Below are 23,342 nucleotides of genomic sequence, written 5' to 3'. Positions count from 1 at the left end.
TGGGGTTTGACACTGACTGAGACAGGAGGCACCACTTAATTGTGTTTGGGAAGGCACTCTTTCACCCACGGCTTCTCACCCGCGACTCATTTTCCTTATACTTGTTGTGGGGGGTCACACCAGCCAGGTTCAGGGGGCTGGGAATACTCCAAATAACTGTGATGCATCAGCACAGTGGTGTTCAGCAGAGCCATAGATGATAGGCAATCAAACCCGTAGCTACATACATGCTAGTCACATATTCTGTCCCTGGAGCCACATTGCTGCCCCTGCTCAGGTCACTGGGGAAAAAAATCTTATTTTTGATTTTGGTTTAGGTTTTGGGTCATACCTAACAGTGCTTTGGGGTTACTCCTGGCTCCATGCTGAGAAGTGACCCGGTGCTGCCAACTGTCCACAAGGCAAGCGCTTTCACTACTGCACGGTCTCTTGAGCCCGTCATTGACTTTGTAACCCCACAGCCTACACTGACAAAGAGGATGGTGGCTGCAGAGCGAGAGACTGTCTGTACCTGACACGGAGCTTCTATAGTGGTCCAGGAAGGCATGAGGACTCTGTGGGAAAAGTGTATCAGAACATGGATGGTAGGGTGTTCGAACTCAGGGAAATTCTGGAAATCTATTGTATGAAAGCAAAATAGATCAAAGCTCATTAATAATAGATTATTCAGAGAGATGGTACAGCAGATGGGGCACTTGCCTTGCATGCAGCCGACCTCTATTCGACCCCTGGAAGGACATAGTTCTCCAAGCTCTGCTGGCAGTGAACCCTGAGCATAAAACTAAGAGTAAGCCCTGAGCACCACTGCGTGTGGCGCAGAAACAGAGTAAGAAATTAATAGTATCTTAGACATTGGATTTTATTATTATTTTTTTATTTATTTTTAATTTTTTTAATTAATAGTTTATTTTTAATTAGTGAGTCAACGTGGGGGTACAGTTACAGATTTATACATTTTTGTGCTCATGTTTCTCCCTTACAAAGTTTGATAACCCATCCCTTCACCAGTGCCCATTCTCCACCACCAGTAAACCCAACATCCCTCCCCCCCTCCCCAGTCCCATCTCCCCCCACCCCACACTGCCACTATGGCAGGGTATTCCCTTTTGTTCTCTCTCTCTGATTAGGTGTTGTGGTTTGTAATAAAGGTGTTGAGTGGCCATTGTGTTGTCTCTAGTCTATATTCGGCCCGCATCATCTTTCCCCCACATGACCAACAACCACATTTTACTTGGTGTTCCCTTCTCTGAGTTGCCCAGAATGAGAGAACAGCCTCCAAGCCATGGTGACAACCTCCTGGTACTTATTTCTACTATTCTTGGGTGTTAGCTAGACATTGGATTTTAGACAAATGATTAAGTTGCTGTTTATCTCCTAAAGTCAGTTGACCTTAACTACAAATTATTGGCAACAAGAAGAAAAAGACTTGTTTCTCAAGTGAAAAGAAACCTGAATTTTTTTGTCAGTCGTGAGTGCACCGTGTAAAGGAAGATACATATGACCAAGACTTGCATCAGTTCAGAAGTAGCACTGGAGCACTGGAGCACTGTCGTCCCGTTGTTCATCGATTTGCTCGAGGGAGAACCAGTAACGTCTCCATGGTGAGACTTGTTGTTACTGTTTTTGGCATATTGAATACGCCATGGGTAGCTTGCCAGGCTCTGCCGAGCATGTTCAGAAGTAAAAACTAAAAGGTGTATAGTGATTTTTTTCCTATTTTTCCTTTCTTCCAGTTAACTTTATGTAATAAAGCCATCTGTTTAATAAATCCAGGATTCTGATGTCTTAGTGTTTAAAAGAAATCCACTTAGCTACATAGCAGGGGGCAAGGCTTGGTGGGAAGGAAGAGGCTGATTCAGATGACACAAGGATACATTAGAGTCACTTCAGCCAGGAAGAAGGTGCGGGACCTTTGTACATCAAAATTATGCATACGAGTCCTATTATAACCATGTTACCTACGTTATAAGAAAAAAAATAAGTAAATAAAACAAAATATACACCAGATACTTGGATTTCCTGACAAAACATGGGAAGGTAAGTGGATGTTCTTAGAGAATTAAAAGATGATGCAATAGTTATTGATCCAAAGGAAGAATGACCAAGCTGTGGCCTGCATTTGTGACTTCGATGTCCCTCTTCTTTAGGGCAGATGGCTATCAAGGGGCCAGAGAATAAATGCTTGCTGTCAATATCTGCTCTACTTTCACTTTTCTTCCCTACTTTTATTACCTTGATTTTCCTTTGGGAAATTTTACTTTCTGCATCTCTATGGTTCTAAGCCTGGGGATGTGGCAGACGCTTAGCCAAAGAGAACAGTGGGGCTACCATTGGCTGCAATGATTGCCAGAAGGATGAAATTCTGGACTTTCTAAGAGTAGCACTCAGCTGGAAGAATTCCAGTTTGTACATGACAATGAAGTCAATGCTGAGATGGACAGAATTGGAGAAAGGATACAGTGGAAGAGAGGGATGGGGGCAGGAAGAAAGGGAAACGGAAGAAGATGAAAAGGGAGGAAAGAGAGAGAAGGAGAGAGGAGAAAGATCAGCAATGTAATGATGATATTGCTTGAGGCCTTTGATCCAATTATTCTTTATTGTTGTTTGGCTTTAGTTGACACCCACATCCTAAGCAGTGTCTAAGTCTTATTCTTGTGCACTTAGGGATCACTCCTGATGGACTTGGGGACCCTCATGGGATGCCAGGGATCGAATCTGGATCAGCTGCATGAAAGGCAAGTGCCGTACCCATTGTGTTTTCTCTCCGGCCCCTGGCAACCCAAACAATTTTGCCTGTGTAAGGTGGCAATACTTGGCTGCACCAACAGTTTAGAGGACTTGGAAGATGACAGAGTGCAAGCTGAGGAGGAAGTGATTCTTAACTTGCTCTGTGCAAAATTACTTTTAACCTCGTGTGCACCCTAGCTCAAAAAGGGCCAAGAACATTTTGCAAAGGCAAAAAGGCTTTCCTGGCAGGATGCTTACTGTCAGGAAGAAGGATGAAGGTGGCAACTGGGGGGATATGTATTGGTAGGGGAGGGCAAAGAAATCAATATGGCCAGAAAGCAAATTGTTAAATGCAAGTAATTTACAGCCAGTCCCAGATTTTGATGATACCTATCAGCAGCAGGTTTGTAAGGTGTTTTTAATTTTTGTTCCCTCTCAGATCTCCTTTGGCATAATTATGACTCTGGATAATTTGGAAATTTTCTTTGTACATTTATGTGTCAGGCTATTCCTTATTTTTATTTTCCTGTCTTTTTAACCTTTTTATTTCAAAGTCATCATCTGACTGGTTTATGGTAAGGATTTGTGGGCTGTTTAAATTAGTTGCCAAACGTTAAGGAGTCCTGTTGCATACGTAATAAAGTTGTGTGGCAGAGAGCCGGCAAGTGCTACCACGGCTGCACTTTCAGGTGTGTTGTAGTAAATCTGCACCTGTAGAATGAGAATGCAGTTTCTATGCCCAGTTCTTCAGGAGTGGGATGGTCAGAGTAGGAGGCACACCTGAACCCTCCGGGCAAGGAATAAGAACATTTAGAAAGTCTGTGAAGCTATAAACAGTTCGTAATAATTTGCATCTCCTCAAAAGGAATATATTGAAATCCTAAGCTCAGAGTGGTTGTTTTAGAAGGTGGGGCATTTGGGGGAGTCTGTTAGGTGATGGGGGTGGAGCCTTCATGAATAGGGTTTGTGCCCTGTATAGAGTCACAAGTCCATGCCTCCACACCCGCGAGGCTATTTGCATCTTGGCTCTGCCCAGGTGTTGTTGTTGAAATCAGATTTTCAACCTGCAGACTGATTAGGAACCTAATCAGGAACCAGCTATTGAAAACCATCAACTCTGATAGGCCAGAAGATAATAGACCGTTACCTAGGCACGCCTCTGACCCAGGTTTAATCTGAAGCACCCCTTGGCCCCCTGAACACTGCTGGGGGTGATCTGAATAATCCCAGAAACAGCAGGACAGCATCCTCTGACTTCTGTATTGATCCCCCCAGGCTGTTTGGAGGCTGGTGGACCTCCTGAGTACCGCTTGAGAGCACCCCTCACAAATAAAGGGAAAGAAAAGCATCCTGTCTACGATACTGTTATCATGGCCCAAGAATACGCATACTCCTCCTTGTCCTCCCCGCCTCTTTCCCACCATTCTATGTTCTGCCGCGTACTTACAAGTGGGCACTAAGGCCCTCCCCATCATTCCCTCTACTCCCTTACCAGCTGGAGTCAATTAGTTTTCCATGGGGCGAGCTGATTTAGTTATAAACAAGGAAGAGAAGCCAGGAAGAATGATCTCTTCCTGCTTCCAGCTTCCAACAGCTTCCTTCGTCTGTGTGAGCTCCCATGGAGTCAGGATCTTCGATAACTTTAGAGTCTCTCTACAACCAGCCATGAGCGGTCCCTGAAAAAGTGAAGCCCCCGTGGTGCTGGGTTCTAGCTCTCCTCTAAAGTTCTGACGACACAAATGCTATCTCCTTCATTTGGTTTCCCCAGTCTTATGGCTGGCGTTGGTAGAGGTGGATTTAGGTAGACCCCATCCTAATATACATGTTGAAGTCTCAACCATCTCTCCCAATGAACTGTATTTGGAAATAAGATCCTTCAAGAGTCAATTCAGTTAAAATAACGTTAGGAGCTAATCTGACTCAGGATCTTAAATGAACAGAGAGGGGAGAGACACAGAAACAAGGTCAATCTCTCCAAGCCAAGAAAAGAGGCCTCAGAATTGCTCAACCCAACCAACACCTTGATCTCAGGACGACGAATGTCTCAGAATGGTGAGAAAATTTTTCTGCTATTTAAATTTACTGGTCTCTGGTATTTAATTAGGGTGGTCCAGGAGTATGATTCTTGGTACTGTGGTAATCTCTGGGTTACCCACTGACTCTGCATGGTCAGTTTCCTTGGTTACATGTTTGCTTTGAAATACCTGACATGGGATTGTTTTCCTAATAGTAAATGACCCATCTGTATTTGTCTTAAACCTAGAACTTTTTTGAGAAAATAGAAATTACTGATAAGATGACTTTGTGTGTGTCTGATTTAAGATTTTGAAAGATTTGTACTTATCTTCAAGAGTTATTAATGAAAAAACAATACATTCACTATTGGAAATCAAATGATAGTTTGGTTCTGGGGCTGCATCCAGCAGTGTTCTGGGCTTACTCTTGGCTCTTTGTTCAGGGATCCCTCCTGGAGGGAATTTGGGATTATTATGCATGGTACTGGAAGTGAACAAGGGTAAGCTAGTGCAAGGCAAATATCCTATTCCCTATACTATCTCTGTGGTCCCCCAAATGGCAGTATTTATAATGCTGATTCCCCCTGTCCCCACCAACCTGGGTGAACTTTTAAGTTTTCTTCTCTCCACCTACTTGTTGAATAAAAAAATTCTTTAATTTTCATGATAGTTTATTCTGTGTCATAGCAATTGAGGTAGATAATGGCAAAGCACTAGGAAAGAATGGCTTATCTTCTTGATAACATACACCTGCTAATGTAGTTTTGAATACAGCACAAATGAAAGTTCTTAAAAGCTGAATGATTTTTTTTTATTAAAGTAGGGAAAAGGTATCAGACATTTCCCAATTAATATTGCTTTAGTTCGATAGTAGTAGGGTATGTATTTGCTATCTGGTGAAGACAACATCAGTTCAGTGAGAAGTCTAGACCTTTGGGTGCCAAGAATCTAGAGCAGTGGTAGAACATATGCCTTGCATGTGTGAGATCCTGGGTTCAATTCCTAATAACTTAAAAAAAAAAAGAATTGCCTTTATGGCTGGGGAGATAGTTAAGCATATATATGTGAGACTCAATCTCTGGCACTATGTGTCTCCTAACTACCTCCAGGTATGATCCCAATTTTTAAAAATAATCATACTTAGCTTTCCATGTAATATAGGGGGTTAACATCTATCAGTAAATTTGAACTAGTAACTACCAAAATAAATATAAATAATGTCCAGATGATTATTGAGCAGTATGTCTATACTAACGGATTTTTGAACTATGATACTTTTCTACTATAGTAGAAAAGTATCTACTATAGTAGAAAGATACTATGTATCAGATTTTTTTTATTAGTTTATTTTTAATTAGAGAGTCAACGAGAAGGTACAGTTACAGATTTATACATCTTTGTGCTCATGTTTCCCCCATACAAAGTTCGATAACCCATCCCTTCACCAGTGCCCATTCTCTACCACCAGTAAACCCAATATCCCTCCCCCCCTCCCCAGTCCCGTCTCCCCCCACCCCACCCTGCCACTATGGCAGGGTATTCCCTTTTGTTCTCTCTCTCTGATTAGGTGTTGTGGTTTGCAATAAAGGTGTTGAGTGGCCATTGTGTTCAGTCTCTAGTCTGTATTCCGCCCGCATCACCCTTCCCCCACATGACCTCCGACCACATTTTACTTGGTGGTCCCTTCCCTGAGTTACCCAGAATGAGAGACCAGCCTCCAAGCCATGGAGACAACCTCCTGGTACTTATTTCTACTATTCTTGGGCATTAGTCTTATAGTCTATTATTCTATAGTCCACAGATGAGTGCAATCTTTCTATGTCTGTCTCTCTCTTTCTGACTCATTTCACTTAGCATGATACTTTCCATGTTGATCCACTTATATGCAAACGTCATGACCTCATTTTTTCTAACAGTTGCATAGTATTCCATTGTATAGATGTACCAGAGTTTCTTCAACCAGTCATCTGTTCTAGGGCACTTGGGTTTTTTCCAGATTCTGGCTATTGTAAACAGTGCTGCGGTGAACATATAAGTGCATATGTCACTTCAACTATACTTTTTGGCTTTTCTGGGATATATTCCCAGCAGTGGTATTGCTGGGTCAAATGGGAGCTCAACCTCTAGTTTTTTGAGAATCGTCCATATTGTTTTCCAAAAGGGCTGAACTAGCCGGCATTCCCACCAGCAGTGTAGAAGGGTCCCTTTCTCCCCACATCCTCTCCAACAGCTGTTGCTTTTGTTCTTTTGGATGTGTGCTAGTCTCTGTGGTGTGAGGTGGTATCTCGTGGTTGTTTTGATCTGCATCTCTCTGACGATTAGTGATGTAGAGCACTTTTTCATGTGCCTTTTGGCCATTCGTATCTCTTCCTTGGTAAAGTTTCTGTTCATTTCTTCGCCCCATTTTTTGATGGGGTTGGATGTTTTCTTCTTGTAGAGTTCAACCAGTGCTTTATATACCATTGATATGTATCAGATTTTTGAACTATGATACTCTACTATAGTAGAAAGATACTACAGTATCTTTCTACTAAGTACTTCCCTTGGTAGTATTTGTATTTGTCATTGCACAGAAGAACCTGGCAAGCTCCATGTGGTGTATTCAATATGCCAAATACAGTAACAATAATAGGTCTCATTCTCCTGACCCTGAGAAGAGCCTCCAATCCTTGGGAAAAATGAGTAACGAGAAGCTGCTAAAATCTTAGGGCTGGGACAAGTGGAGATGTTACTGGCACCTGCTTGAGTAAATCAATGAACAACAGGATGACAGTGATACAGTGATATTTATTTATTTTTCTTTTTGGTTTACACCTGGCCATGCACAGGGGTTACTCCTGGCTCTGCACTCAGGAATTACTCCTGGTAGTGCTCAGGGGACCATAAGGGATGCTGGGATTTGAACCCCAGTTGACCTTGTGCAAGGCAAAAGTCTTACCCACTGTGCTATTGCTCCAGCCCCTGATACAGTGATATTTAGAATTGCCAATTGCCTGCTCCAAGTGCTTTCATTCTGGTATTTTTTTTAAAGGAATGTAAGTTTTTCTTATTTGCAGTGCCCAATAAAAACTGACTAAGGAGACAATGATGTAGATAGAGGCAGAAACACTCTCAGACCTTTGTGCTCTACTTACGTGAGATCAACTCTGCCACAGTCCTGCTCACTCCTGACTCGGAGAACTCCCAAGGAGTTCTTCAGGACTTCACACTGTTATTTATCTTCTCTAGCAACCACAGGGAATGTGTGCTAGGCTGGGGTCCCACAACATAGATTTCTGATTGAAATGGTTTCACTGGGGAGTGCTCTCGGGAATCCAAGCAGGGAAAGCCTTTTGTAGAGGGGGGAGTTGAAAGAAGACGCCTTCTCAGCCCACCCTGGGGCCAAGAGCCAGACAGGGCACCCCGCCTCCCTGAACCGCTGCAGAGTGGAGGAGAAGGGGCTTATCTTGGCTCAGCCAGGTTCCTCGGTAGAAGGAAAAGGGGCAGTTTTCAACAGTTGAGACTCTGGCAGTGCCACCCCAGTGCCTTTTTCTCAGTGCTGGAAAGGGTTCAGGGGCCACAGCCTGATCTCTCAGGGATTCCAAGATGGAATTGTGATTGTGCATTTATATAGCTGCCCGACACTAGTCTTTGGGGCACCTAGAGTACCTTCACTCCTCACTTGTGTTCCCAGCACCCAGAAAAAGCACGGTGTGTGGAAGGCATGTGATAAATGTTGGACTAGATGCAGGAGAGCTGTTTCAGCTCGTGTTGCAGAGACAGGGAAGTTCATGTGTCCCGACAGCCTCTGATAATGGCATTTTTAAAAAAAAAAAAATCATGTTTTCAGTCCTATTCTGGAGAAACTATGTGATTCAGGCTCTAGTGTGAAAACCCTGGAGGACTTTTTTTTTTTTTTTTGGAGGACGTATTATTGGCAAAGCAGAAAGAGTCTAGAAGTATGCCAGACACATCGATCACCGACAGGGGTAGAGAAACAGACTGAAATGACACTGCCCAGGAAATCTGAAGTTTTCTGCTCTTTGTTTGTTTTGGGGACACTGCCCGTGGTGCTCACGGATCACTCCTGGCTCTGCATTCAGAGGGCCGTATTCAGTACCAAGAACGAACAGGGTTTGCCTGTGTGAGGGCAGGTTTCTTAACTCCTTTGCTCTCTCTCCATCCCCGGGGTGATGCTTTCTGGGCAAAGTTTGCCCGTCAGCCTTTCTGCTCTGTTCAGAGCCTTTGCTCTGCGTGTGTCAAGTCAGTGCCAGCTTTTGTTTAGCTGCCCCTGCTCCCAGGTGGCCCCCAAAGTCAGGTGGCCATCGAGTGCATCCACGCCTGGTAAGAAAAAGAGTTGAAAGGCGGCAGCATCAACAGGAAATAAAACATTTTTATTGAATATCCGTGTAATATGTTAAGTCATTTTTTAACAACAATCAGAAAACTACTGTGGAATTCACTACACAAAATGAAACAAAATTTAAACCACCTCATCAAAAATGAAGGTAAAATTACAGCTAAATTAGTTGGCTCGCGGGCCACGAGCCATATGGCAGAGGAAAACACCCCAACATTTCTACAAGGTACAGAGAAAACCCACACATAGAAACACTCAAGCAGGCAGTAAATATACACAAAGGCAACTAGGATCTTTCTAGAGCATTGGATTCTAATACTTTACACAGCTCTGTCAGGAAGGTACATGTGGCGTATTTGAGGATGGATCTTGGTCTTGAAGCAGGTTCGGTCACTGGCATGTGAGAGACAGCAGAGTACCAACTAATTCTAGGGTCAAAACCCCATGACTGGCAGTGTTGCAAGAGAATGCACTAGTAGTACTTCAATGCAAGAAATCATATGTATCCGGCAGCTCGAACCTGTTTGTCTTCAAATGTTTCAGCACAAATTAAAGCTGAAGACCATGAAACTAAATGTCAGCTTCTGGCATTTCTGGAATTTAAAAAATAGTCAGCCAACTCCCTCTCTTTTATAGGGTCTGGTCCTTTAAATGGGAAAGATGTGTTCGAACTATTTAATATCACATCATGACTAGTGCATTCTCTAATATTTAAGTTCGGACCATCCACAGGAGAGGGAGATCTTCTGTTCTTTGTGACGGTCCCAGTTCTAAAGAGTTTGCTATGACCGGGCTAAATGGCCAAAGGCTGGCCTCTGCTTTGCTGAGAAAAGAATTATGATGGGAATTCCAGTTTTATCAGGAAACAGCCATTCTCATGTTCGAAGCCTACCGTCAGCCCTTTGTGAATTCTCTTTGAGTTTTTAAACGTGGCATGATCTCCTACCATCTGAACATGAGGCTTCCCCTTCGTTTCCTCCATTTGGTTTTGGAATCCCTGAAGATAGGTTTTCACCTGGGGGCATCACTTGCTTGCTGTGGCCAAGCAGTTCAAACGGGTCACAGAAGCAATGCAAGAGAAGCCGAGATGTGGCCTGACAGGCAGGCTGCCCTTCTACAGAGTGGTTGTCTACCATGATGGGGAAAAATATGGAAATATTGCACAGTGCTTGACAGAAAGCTGTGTGTTCCACCCCATTCTATGTAGCTTTGCTTGTCCTATGCATAGCGGTTCAGTTCAGAATTGGTCCTTTGTAATGAGAACTGTTTGTGCTACACACACCTTGGGCAGTGCAGTAGAAGGGAATGGCAGTATTGTCACAAGATCACTAAGGAATAAATTGAGTGCTATCCACTGAGGAAACTACGTGTCTAAGCACACACGGCAGTCACAGTGTTACACAGAGCAGTCCTTGGAGACTCTTATGGAATGACTAGTAGCTTCATAATAGTGCCATTTACTATAGGGTAACATTGAAAACAGTTAAAAACTCTTCCTAAATCAAGCATCTAGTATACATAAGAGGTTGCTTCAGTTTTCTAGAACTTGTTCTTGGTTTTGTTTCACCTTTGTTTTTAAAGGACAAATTAAAACTTAATAAGTAAAAAGAGCATATAAAAAGATCACTAGCTGTTTTGGCTTAATTGAAGTGCATTCAGAACTATGGCTAATTATTGTTTTTTTTTTTCATCTTTTGACGGGATTACAATACTGTCTGTTTACCACAAAGTAATTTTGTGTAATAAACACAGATTGCTGTGTTAAAAATATTCTGCATTCCTTCTAATCTGAGTTCATGTAATAAAATATTTTGTTACAAAGTCTAATGTGCAAATGTTTTGGAATTATGGTAAGTGTGAAATCCGGAACAGAGTTCACAGGATGCACATTTTGTATAAAGGTGACAATGGAGAGCTACTATTTTTCTTTTTAAATAGTCAGGCAATATTTCAGAAATGCCGACTACTCCCCTCAGCTTCTTCCCACCCACCCCATCCCCAGACAAATGCGCGCGCGCGCGCGCACACACACACACACACACACACACACACGCACACACACTCGCACACACTCCCATTTCCACACATGGAACTCCATCATTTCATTACTCTATATGCAGTAACATGAAATCATTGACTCTTTTCAGCTGCTTCCTCCAATGTAGGAGGGAAGCCCTGATTTAAGCTTTGTCGATATGTACAGACAGATGCTATTCTGGTTTGTGGCTATCTTCCTAGAGGTCAGCCTGGACGCTATTCAGATCATGCTAATTTGCCTGTAAAGAAATTCTACAAAATTGGATTTACCTATGTAGGTGTGTATAGGTATATCTTGGTTCTCAAATGATAATAGAAAGCTCAGGTTTAAGTTGTCCTTTAAGATGTCAGTTTCACTGTACTAGTGCCTTACAAGTTGATAAGTTTGCTGGAATGCAGACGATACTATATTTACCATATAATATATTATCAGCTCTCCTATATCTCAGTCAATTTACATAGTTTAAAATAGAACATCTTATTAAAAACATCTAGATATACACAGATTAGGAAACGCTTACAACATACAAATACACAAACTAGAAAGAAATCTTTAGCATACTGGTATATACAACGGTGTGATACAATAAATAATTTCAGTCATGCTCTATCTACACATCATATTGCTTAAAAGAAGAGTATATTTGGAGGGTAGTGGTATGATGAAGGACCTGGGGGTGCTCTACATTTAAATTTGTGCAAATTAAAACAGGATCTGAAGTACCACTGAATTGTATTAGGAACGCATGGCTGGAAAATGAAAGGACCCATATTACTGAGGTATTTACAGATACTGGCTAAAGAGCACTATGTAGGCAAATGCAGAAAGGCTTCTTCTTCCCTTTACTTCTTGACTGCCAGCATGGCATCAACTTCCTCCTCTACCTGTAGGGTGTGCCACTGGGCAATGGGTCGCCTGGGATTGGCCAGCATGTCTGACCAATGTCGCAGCTCCGCCCCGGTGCTATTGTAGCCCACAAAGACTTTACCGATGGCATCGTTCTTGCCAATCTTGTCATAGTCCAAAACAGTTACCACCACTTGCACTTTCTGAAAAAAAGTCAGACAGTGAACATTATTCACCCAGCTCTAGAGAGAAAAACCTATTATAGAACTCTATTAAAATCAAGCACTAAGAAATCAGTACTAATTTCCACACACCAGGGTAAAGTTGAAAATGATGTGAATGTGAAAATCCGAGTCAAATTTCTGAAAAAGGAGTCACCTCCTATAGGAACTGGGCTTACTATCTTCTTTTAGGTGATATTTTTAAAATGTATCTAGCACTATTCTAAAGCCATTTTCACAAACTATTCAGTTACTCCTCACGATAGCTCCTTTTAATACTGCATTATACAGCAAGATACTCATCTGAGGTCCTACAAATTTCTTTGGTTTCCAGAGTTTATGCCATAAACCACCATGTTATGCTCCTGATGTTGATGTATGTTCACTACTAAATATGCTGGGCTTTTTTGGTGTCATATCAGCAAAAAAAAAAAAAAAACATTCTTTTTTGGCTAATTTACAAAGCAAACATCACTGTATCACTGTCATCCCGTGGCTCATCGATTTGCTTGAGCAGGCACCAGTTACGTCTCCATTGTGAGACTTGTTACTGTTTTTGGCATATTGAATACATCATGGGTAGCTTGCTAGGCTTTGCCGTGTGGGCGAGATAAAAAGCAAACATATACCACATTATCATTTTTTTAATGGAGAGGGGAGACACACCCAGTGTTTTACATAAAACTAATATAGAATATCAGCAGATCACATGATTTTATGTGAGTATTAAATGTAACTAACAATAGAGAGGTTAGGTAAAGTGTTCAGTGGCTGAAAATTCCTGCTCATCAAGCATGAGACTGTGAGTTTGATTCTTGGTGTCATCTACATGTGCTAAGTGCAGTTCCAGTGACCCTGCTGCCAACCCCCAAAGTTCAGGCACATAACAGGTGTGTATGAGCACCACGACTAAAGATATACAAGCACCTCGTCCAGGAGCACTGCTGATGAGCATGTGTGTGAGGATCACAATGAACCTCAGGGAGCACTGTACCTGCAATATGTGCATGCCTCACAATTTAAGTATTCTCCCCCAGGGAACAGCAAAACCTAATGAAGCCCTGCTATGATTATCATGGCAGCAGCAACAATGGGTGAAAGGGTTCAACATATTTTTTTGGATGTCAGAATCAAAGGTCAGTATTTTTTTAATTGTTTAATTTTTGGAGGGCCACATCCAGCGATACTCAGGGGTTGTTCCTGGCTCTGCACTCAGAAATTACTCCTGGTGGTGCTTGTGGGATCATATTGGATACTGCGGATTGAACCTGGGTCAGTCGTGTGTAGGGCAAAAGCCCTACCCATAATATTATTGCTCCGGCCCTAAAGGTCAGTCTTTAAAAAGTAGTACAAAAAGATTTCTTCTTATCCTACAGTTGCTCAGTAAGCTTTTATTGAGCAACTACTATATCTCTGGTGCTGATATCAAGTAGAAAGAACCAGTTGGACAACCCAGATTTTAATGCTTTAGGCTGTGAGGGTTTATTTAGTAACTTGCTTTTTGGGAACTCAGTAAACTAACAAAAGTAAGCCCATTTTATTATGTTATAAAACACTTAAAAAATACATTTTGGCTCTGCTTCTGAAGTAGTGAATTTGAATTTGTATGCTTGGTCAGAATGTACAGTGGTTCCAATCTGGAAACTGAGTGCAAGGATAAAGAGTTTCAATAAAATCTGATGCCATCTGGTGACCAGGGAGAAAAGGAGCAGACACTGCAGTTGTGAAAGCGAGGCAGGAAAGGGTGGAAATCCAGCTGAATTATAGCCCTTTGATGGAATGTGAACCCTGAGGACTGCATTATTGGGCCAATGTGCTGAGAGATGGCGCTGATATACAGCTTCCCATTAGAGCAAACGACTATTTCTAAAAGTGGAATTTAGAATGTAAAATGCAACACACTGACAATAAAGGAAACACGTTTTCATCTTCCCTTATGCAGCTTTGGATTGATTCTATTATCAAGGGAATTACCTATGCACTGGATGGTATTTGGAACTGAGAACAGAGTCACCTCAGATCTGAGAATTGTTTGCAAGCAAATTCATCCGAATATCACATCTCAGGGAATCGAGGGCAGGGGGCAATAGGGGTGCCCTGCACACAAGTGATGTGGCTTTTCCAAGGCTGAATTGAGTACTCGGAGTGAGTGTACATATTACACGTAAGAATGAATTGATTAGTAGCACTCAAAACAAAAATACCCTTATGAGGACTCTGCATTAATTTTTACAGCTGCTTATGTGATTTATTTATGCCCTCTTCTTTTGGGGGTAGGGATGTACCATTCGCGAGTGCTTCTGGAAATAAGCATGCTTTGCTTCTTTCATAACTCATTTAATAGGGACTGAAACATGTAAACAGAAAATCTTATAACCTCAGGATTAAGAAAACTTAAATGCCTATATTTAGCATGTGAAATAATAGGCTGTTTTCAAAATGCAAAAGCAGGCTGGTGGGGAAAAGAAAAAAAAGATCAGATTGTCTTGAAACAGCAGAAGGGATACAATCCAATATATGTTCATTATTTTCATGCCTAAAATACTCAAGATTGGGCTTGGGTTCTCTGTCCCAACAAAATGCTATAGTCTCCAAAAATGCTGCTTCAGAAACCTGATAGTTTTCTTGTTTTTACATACATTTCAATACATTTACATATATTTTAATTTATAGTTGAGAAAGGCCATTTCTTTTTAAAAGGTATAGAATTGCAGCTCAAAGGAACAAGTTTTCAATAGGATTTTTCATGTAAATGTTCTTCTTTCTGGTGTTTTGTGGAACTAAGCAATAAAATGCCAGGAGGCATTAGTTTCCTGGGAAGAATGTGGAAGAATGTCTTAGAACTGAAAAGAGTTCACTGAACAAATACAGTGAGGTAAATTGCTGGAGAAAAATAGGATGTCTTAGAGTTCTGCCAGTGGGTCCAAGGCAGTGAATGTATTGGTTCAGGGTAGTCAACAAGTGACTGGAAATCTTCGTTTTAATTAATGGGGAATCTCCTCTGCCATATGATTTATTTGTAAAACAACTATCGAAAGTAAACGAGCACAGATCATTTGCTGCCATATGAAAATGTATGAGGAAGATCATGTGAATACCCTAAGTTAACGTGATGACAATGAGATTTTTGCTAATTTTTCATTATTTAAAACTCTGGAAGGAATAATGCTATGGCTTAGAGTGCTTGCTTTCTAAGTATACGGTTATACCTAGTGAGCCCGCAGCAGTGCTCTCTGCGATCCATGGCGTCACATGTGGTTGCTGAGCATACCATAGTCAGGAAGGCTTACAGACCACCAAAAGGTTTGAAGCCACAGTAAGCCGGCAACTGAAAATGATGTGTGAGCACCATGGCCAGGAAGCATGACCCCTGGCCAACAGGAGCACGAGCACTCCAGTAACCGTTTAGAGCATCGCAAACATAACTTCTGTGTCTCAACTAAAAGTGTGAGCCCCACAAGCACTGACACAAAAGGCGAGCAAAGATCAGGGAGCACAGTGAGCATCGCCTCAGTGATGGTCCAGCCTGTGTGACTCCTGATCATTCCAACAATAACAAGGGGGAGGAGGCGCAAAAAAAGGGAATACAAAATTTAAAAAAAAATCACAAAAAACCCTTTCTATATAACACAATAGCTACTGCCCTGTATGGCTGTTTGGATTAAAAATAAGTAAACAAATAAATAAAGTGGGCTCAAGAGACATATCACGGGGCTGGAGCGATAGCACAGCAGGTAGGGCATTTGCCTTGCATGCGGCGGACCCAGGTTCAATTCCCAGCATCCCATATGGTCCCCTGAGCACCGCCAGGGGTCATTCCTGAGTGCAGAGCCAGGAGACCCCTGTGCATTGCCTGGTGTGACCCAAAAAGAAAAAGAAAAAAAAGAGACAGATCAGGGGTTGATTGAGATGTTTGCCTTTCAAGTTCACCCCAGTTTGACCTCCTACATTTCATATGGTTCCTGGGGCACCACCAGGACCTCTTTGCAAAGAAACAGGAGTAGCCTCTGAGTACTACCAAGTGTGGCCCAACCCCATCTCTCCCTCAGATGAAAAAGAGTAAGTAAAGTTCCTCGCTCACCCCAGTGAGTATGCGTTTGCTCCCTATGTGTGTTGGTGGTGACCATAATCGACAATATATCTAGAAAACATTATCATCCCTATGGAGTTTTGTTGTACAATGCTGTTTATTACTTAAATCCTGTTGTTAGAGCAATATGCCAATAAAATCTTCAGAAATTAAAACATTTAAAAATGAGACTAATCTGAAAAATGAGTAGCATTATAAATGACGATGCCAGGAAGCACGTACTGAATGTTTGTGTCCAGCACTACTCCAAGCACTTTGATATGGTTTCTGTTGTTATTCTTCTAGGTGAGCAACTTCTCTTTTTTTCCTTCCTCTCCCAAGAGTACTCAGGGCACCTGAGGGCTGCTCTTGTGATACTCAGCCAAGAGGATCGGCACTTTGTTGCGAGGGTGTAAGGGTGTGGAGGATTCAGGGCTTGGGATGTTGGGTCCTCGAGGCTGCACGAGTGGTGCTTGGGGACCCAGACAGTGCTGAGCTTTGAACTGACTGCTGAGCTACCTCCTGGAGCCGGGTGGGATTTCTAAACCTTAGTTCCCCTATAAGTAAAACCTCTAAGATTACTGCAATGATTACATTGCGTAGAGATTAGACAAGGAAAGGGATTCATTTGGGACAAGGTGTTTCTATCATCAACTATCTTTTATTTTATCTGGGGGGACTCCCCAGGTGTTATTTAAGGAGCCTGGGCATCTCTCTGTGATTATCCACTAACTGTGCCAGGGGGTCAAGATAAGGGCCCACCAAGATAAGTGGTGCTGCTGGGGACTGCTAGGACCAATTGCAGTGGTGCTCACGAGAAGCTGGGGATTGAGCTGGGATTAGCTTTAGGCAAGGCATGTGCCCTAACTCCTGTAACTGCCTCTCTGGCCCCTGTTAGCTATCCTTCAAGAATGAAAGATTAAATATGTTATGTAGGTCAAATCACCTAAAGCATTCTGCTTATCTCTCTTATTTTGCTAACACTTGTGGTAAGAATAATTGCATATTCTCTCAGCTTTGTAACCTTTCCTAACACGCTTTAATAGTTGGTAGAGTTTGGGGCTGGAGTGATAGCCCAGCGGGTAGGGCATTTGCCTTGCACGTGGCCAACCTGAGTTCTATTTCCACCATTCCATATGGTCCCCTAGCACCACCAGGAGTAATTCCTGAGTGCAGAGGCAGGAGTAACCCTCTGTGCATTGCTGGATGTGACCCGGAAAGAAAAAAAAAAGTTGGTAGAGTTTGGCTAATAAACCTGCTATTTTTTTTTCTTACTGTATTGCTGTTCCATTGATTTCCAGCTCTCTGGGCTAATTGCTCAGCATATCCTAGACTCTTTGCTATCATTTCCCTCTTGATGCAGTTTTCCCTCAAATGTGTGTGGACATACAAATGACCACCAATGAAGGACGGGCAATGATAATGTGCAAGGTCTCTGTGTATAATTTCTGTGGCCCAAGGAAATAGAACTGAAGAGGGGAGACATCAGTATGTTTGACTTTACCTGGATTTGCTCAAAAGGTACTTCAAAGCTGAATGACTCATTGTAGTAGGGGTTAAGTGTATTCTTCTTAATTGTTGTCTTTTTCTTCTTCAGTCTCTTGCCATTCTGCATCAGGTGGATCTTAACATAAGGATCTGAAATACAGAGAGAGATAAAAATGAGGTGATCAGAGATACACTTGTCTGCAAATTCAGTTTACAGAAAAAATAGTATTCCCAATATAAAAGCACTTGCATAGAAATAATAAGTATTTAGTATTTAAAACACTGTAAGTAACTCAGGGATAATTTTTAAGTATCTCAGGGGCCATCCCCTACCCCCAAATATCTCATTTATAGTAGGACTGAAGACAGAGCACTTTATGATAAACCATCTAGTTGGGTAACAAAAAGTCTTGGCATGCAGCATTTTCTAACAAACACTGGTGCTATAAATACTCTCAGCACCTCTTATTTCAAGCTCCTCGCAGCTTAATTTACAAAATTCCTAAAAATTTAACAATCTTGTTGTGAGCTAGTAAGGAAATGCTGCAGCATATGAGGTCAAAGGAGTTATTTCATCCTTTTATGCACTTTACTGGCCAGGCCCTAGAGATAGAGAAGTGACTCAAACAGATCACCCCTGATATCATGATGAAACTAAGACTTGTGGGGGAATGTATACAAAAAGTTTGAACTGAAATACACATGAAATTACCAGTTGACAAGTATGGTCTGGCAGAAACAAGTTGAACAGAGATATAATAACCAGAGTGAGATGAATGTAGTATGGTAAGAAGTAGGTGGGCATGGAATTCTTTTTTTTTTTGCTTTTGCTTTTTACTTTTAGTTTTTACTAATTTGGGAGGACGGGGTTTGGCTATTGGGACACACATTGTCATTCAGATATCACTTCCAGTTCTATGCTCAGAGGTCACTTCCAGGGAACCATGTGGTTCTGGGGATGGTACCAGATCTGAAACTTGCCAAGCACCCACTCTTCAGCTCTTTGGGAAGGTATGGAATTCTTAGACTGTTTAGGTAGTAATTCTGTCTGTGTAGATAACAGTTAAATTAGATGTAAAAGTTCAAAGGTAGTTTCTGTGTGAGAGAGGAGAGAGAGAGAGAGGAGAGAGGGGGAGAGATGGAGAGATGGAGAGGGAGGGGGAGGGAGAGAGGGAGAGTAGAGGGGAGAGGGGAGAGAGGAGGCGGAGAGGGGAAGGGGGAGGGGGAGGGAAAGAGGGAGGGGAGAGGGGAGAGGGGAGAGAGGAGGGGGAGAGGGGAAGGGGGAGGGGGAGGGGGAGGGAGAGAGGGAGTTTCATTTCATGAAATGTCTTTTCTCCCTAGAAAAGACAGACACAGAAAGTTATGCCCTAACACCCATTCGTAAGTAAGAATACCTTGGAATTTAAGTAATATTGTACATTGAGGGAATAAAATCTGAGCATAACATTCCCGCATCATTCTCCCCAGAGTGCCAGGAGACAAAGGTCAAGAGTTCAGTCGCTGGAGTGGGAGCCTATTTAGTTACTTTACTGTTGGGTGAGGACTCTAGTGATAGCACATTGGCTAGGGTGTTTGCCTTGCATGTGGCCAACCCGGGTTCGATTCCTCCACCCCTGTCAGAGAGCCCGCAAGCTACCTAGAGTATCTCACCTGCTAGGCAGAGCCTGGCAAGCTGCCCAAGGCATATTCGATATGCCAAAAACAGTAACAAGTCTCACAGTGAAGACTTTACTGGTGCCCGCTTGAGCAAATTGATGAACAACGGAAGACAGTGCTACTGTTGGGTGAATGATCTTCCTCTGGTCATTAGAATTAATGCCTAGAATCGAAAATAAAACGTCTCCACTTTCTTAAACCTTTTTTTCCCATTTATTTAAGTATTCCCTATTTATTTAAATTTTCCCCAAACCACCACTAAGCATTTATTTGAAAGAATGATGGGAAATCTAAGTCATGGGAACTGGGCCCTCCTCAGGGTCTTCTGGGAAGCGGGCAGCGCCGGGGTCTCGCGCAGCTGGTCGCCGGCCCAGTTTGGCCATCAGGCCTTTGGCGGGATTGAAGAGCCCGTGGGTTTGCTTGTCGCAGACGTAGCAGCGCGGGCTGGTGCGGAAATGCCGCAGCGCGCAGCTCTCGCAGAAGTAGTGCTTGCACTTGGTGACCACCGGGTCCCGGAAGGTCTGGCGACAGATGAAGCACTTGAAGGGCATTTCTTCGGGCGGGGGGTTCTCCACCTCGTAGCTGTCCTCGGAGGCGCCGTAGCGGCCCTCGTGCAGCTCGCGCTCGATCTGCCAGCCGTGCTTGTAGTCCGAACGGTCGTGGAGGAACTTGCAACTGTCCCCGAAGCCGCAGAAGCCCGTCTCTTTGTAGTCCTTGCAGATGTCGGGCTGGTAGTCCCAGCGCACGGTGGCCCGCAGGTGCTCGGGGGCGCGGATGGGGCCCTTCCTCCCCAGGCCCGAGGACGCGTTGCCCATCGACACGTCTTTGGGCTGCATGTACTTAGGGTAGTTATTGATGCCCCGGTAGATCTTGTCGTCCTCCTTGCCCCTCCGCTGCTCCTGGATCTTGTGGCTGCGCTCGAAGATGGCCTGGGCGTCCCGCTCCCTCTCCGTGTCCTGCTGGAAGACCGCCGTGGCGCCCATGTCCTCCGGCCCGACCGGCTTGGCTGAGCGCGTGGACTGGTACACCACGCCCACACTCTCGGGCCCGGGCTTGGGGTCGCAGCTGGTCCAGCGGCAGCACGATGCCCTTTGGGGACCACGGCCGTGCATCTTCTAACGCGCCCAGGCCCGGCCTCTGGCCCTCCCAGGAGAAAGTGGCAACGTCCTCGTAGGCTTTGGGCTGCCAAACGGCTGGGCCACGTGGACGCGCGTGGCCGTGGGCACGTCACTGCAGATGTCGCAAAACTGGCGGCAGAAAGCAGGCTTGGCTGCACAAGCGAGCGAGGGGGCTCTCAGGAGACCACGTGACTTAAATACTTTGAATTTCCTATGCAGTGCGCGGTCAGCATAGGAAAAAAATACCAGAGCAAACAGAAGAAAAGTACTTCCCATCATCTGTGATTTTCACTCCCTGAAAATAACCATGACTGGGGCTGGAACAATAGCACAGCGGGTAGGGCGTTTGCCTTGCATGAGGCCAACCCGGGTTCAATTCCCAGCATCCCATATGGTCCCCCGAGCACTGGCAGGAGTAATTCCTGAGTGCATGAGCCAGGAATAACTAACCCCTGTGCATCACCGGGTGTGACCCCAAAGCAAAAATAAATAAATAAAAAATAACCATGACTGTGAGCCTTCAAGTCCTCCCCCCTTTTAGAACATGTAGAATTGGCAGAATATTATAAATTATTTAGTCTAATTTTTAGGAGATATTTTTAGGAGATAAACTAGTAGACCAGAACAGGTAACCTTTAATCTACTTTTCCCTCTTAGTAAATGACCAGAAGTGGATTGCTGGATCATATGGTAGTTTTCTGTTTGTTTTTCATAGTGTCTGCCTCAATACAACAGTTCCACCAGCAGGGCACCAGCCTGCCATATCTTCAGTAACCTTGCCAACATTTGTTATCTCTGCCTTTGGGAGAACAGTTATTCTACCAGCCACTCATTTGCTAGTAAGTTTAGTTGCCTTTCATGATGATCTTGGCTGTCATGTCTTTGGGAAAAGGGAAAAGTGTCTATGTAGATCTTCTCCCCAATTTGGAATCATATTCCGTGTGTGTGTGTGTGTGTGTGTGTGTGTGTGTGTGTGTGTGTGTGTGTGTTTAGGGGAGAATTAGGGAAAGTGGGAAGATTGGGTCACATCTGGAAGTACTTAGGGAACCACATGTGGTACCAGGGCTGGCTGAATGCAAAGTAAACACCTAAGCCTCTGTACTATCTCTCTATCCTTGCCTTTTTTTCTGATATTGGATGAAATTTTATTTATTATTATTATTATTATTATTTGGCTTTTTGGGTCACACCCGGCAATGCACAGGGGTTACTCCTGGCTCTGCACTCCTGCACTCAGGAATTACTCCTGGCGGTGCTCAGGGGACCATATGAGATGCTTGGAATCGAAACTGGGTTGGCCGCATGCAAGGCAAATGCCCTACCTGCTATGCTGTTGCTCCAGCCCCTGGATGAAATTTTAAAGAGAAATGTATTTTAGATGTTAGTTCCTTCTCAGATGTATGTGGTACTGGGGAATCAAACCCAGGTCAGCCACATGCAAGTCAAGCAAGAGCCTTATCCGCTTTTCTAGTTCTCTGCCACCTCAAAGTTGGTTTGCTTGTTTGGTGCTCAGGGCTCACCCATGAATCTGTGCTTGGGGACTACTCCTGGCAGTGTTCAGGGGAACATATGGAGTGCTGGGGATTTAACCTGGTTTGAATGCCTTCATGCCTCAACAGCCACCTGTGCTGCATCTCTGCCCTCCACCAGAAAACCATACAATCAGCAGATTCAAGCTGTATTTAAATCTTTTAGGATAGATGGTCGAATTATGACAATGTATGAAATGTTAGTTGAGAATAATTTTTGTTGTGGTTTTAGACCACACTTGGTGATACTCAGGGCTTACTCTGGGCTCTGCACTTAGGAATCACTCCTGGCAGTTGTTGGGAGATCATAAGGGATGCTGAGAATTGAACCTATGCTGCATGCAAGGCAAACCCAGGCCCACTGTACTATCTAGCCCTAGCTGAGAATAATTTTTAAAGATCCATTGTGAATTTTATTATAACAATAAAACCATATAGTAGTGTCCCTTGATGTTAAAGAGATAGTACAGGGGGTTAGGTACTTGTCTTGCATGCAGCCGATTGCGGTTTGATCCCCAGCAATGCATAGGGCCTCTTAAATACTGCCAGGGGTAAATCCTGAGCACAGATCTAGGAATATTTCCTGAATATTGCTTAGTGTGTTAAGAAAAATCACCCCAAATTACATTATACACATTCATAGAGTAATTTATAGGTTATGTTTCAAAAAATCTCCTTCCTGCCTTTCTGCCTTCCCTTTCCCTTCTTTCATACACCTTACTATGCTTAGGGCTTACTCTTCGCTCTGTGCTCAGAGACTACCACTGGTGTTGTTCAAGGATCTTAAAGCATGCCAGGATCTATTCACATTTGCTTCCTGTACTGTGTCATTGACTTTCATCTTCAATTCTTACAACACCATTAAAGGAACTGGACACTAAAGAAAAGCTAAATTTTACAAGAAACAAGCCAGGGTCTTCTGATTATGGACCTGAGGTTCTTTGTGAAATCTGGAGAAACAATAGAGAGTTTACAAGTATAAAATCTGAATCCAGACCAACTAGAATATCAGTTCTGCTACCAGCAGTGTCATCTTGGACACACTTATTTAACTTCTTTGTGATAAGTTCTTCAACCTAAAGTGGTGAGAACAATACCTAGCTCACAAAGTTGTAAAGATAAAATTGAGTTACTGAGTCAGGGATGGCTCCGTGATCAACGGTGTCTTTGCTTGTTTGAGTTCTGGGTTTGATCTAGCATCACCAAACTAAACAACAGAAAGCACACTAACTTCTCCTTCCTCCTCCACACAGCTGTTGGTAATCATCACCCCAACAAAAGAAACACTGTGGTACT

At 43.2% G+C, this 23,342-nt stretch overlaps 2 protein-coding genes across 7 annotated transcripts in view; both read right to left on the bottom strand.

Moving 5' to 3' along the window:
• Positions 1-9,096: 9,096 nt before the first annotated feature.
• Positions 9,097-23,342, bottom strand: part of SYT1 (synaptotagmin 1) — a 574,730-nt gene continuing 560,484 nt past the window's right edge. For all 6 annotated transcript variants that reach the window (XM_004602693.2, XM_004602694.2, XM_055118229.1 and 3 more), the window contains 2 exons: positions 17,760-17,893; positions 9,097-12,168 (listed from right to left, as the gene is read on the bottom strand). In XM_004602693.2, coding sequence (XP_004602750.1) covers positions 11,962-12,168; positions 17,760-17,893 — 341 coding nt within the window. In that variant the 3' untranslated portion in view covers positions 9,097-11,961. The remainder of the gene's footprint in view (positions 12,169-17,759; positions 17,894-23,342) is intronic.
• Positions 19,052-20,976, bottom strand: LOC105943570 (E3 ubiquitin-protein ligase RNF113A-like). The gene has a single exon (XM_012936098.2). It carries the CDS (start codon positions 20,509-20,511, stop codon positions 19,690-19,692), a length of 822 nt encoding a protein of 273 aa, XP_012791552.1. The 5' UTR covers positions 20,512-20,976; the 3' UTR covers positions 19,052-19,689.

The sequence above is a fragment of the Sorex araneus genome, chromosome 10, assembly GCF_027595985.1.
Source record: "Sorex araneus isolate mSorAra2 chromosome 10, mSorAra2.pri, whole genome shotgun sequence".
Taxonomy (NCBI): Eukaryota; Metazoa; Chordata; class Mammalia; order Eulipotyphla; family Soricidae; genus Sorex; species Sorex araneus.
The sequence above is the reverse complement of the archived record's forward strand: the minus strand, read 5'-3'. Positions and strand labels throughout refer to the sequence as shown.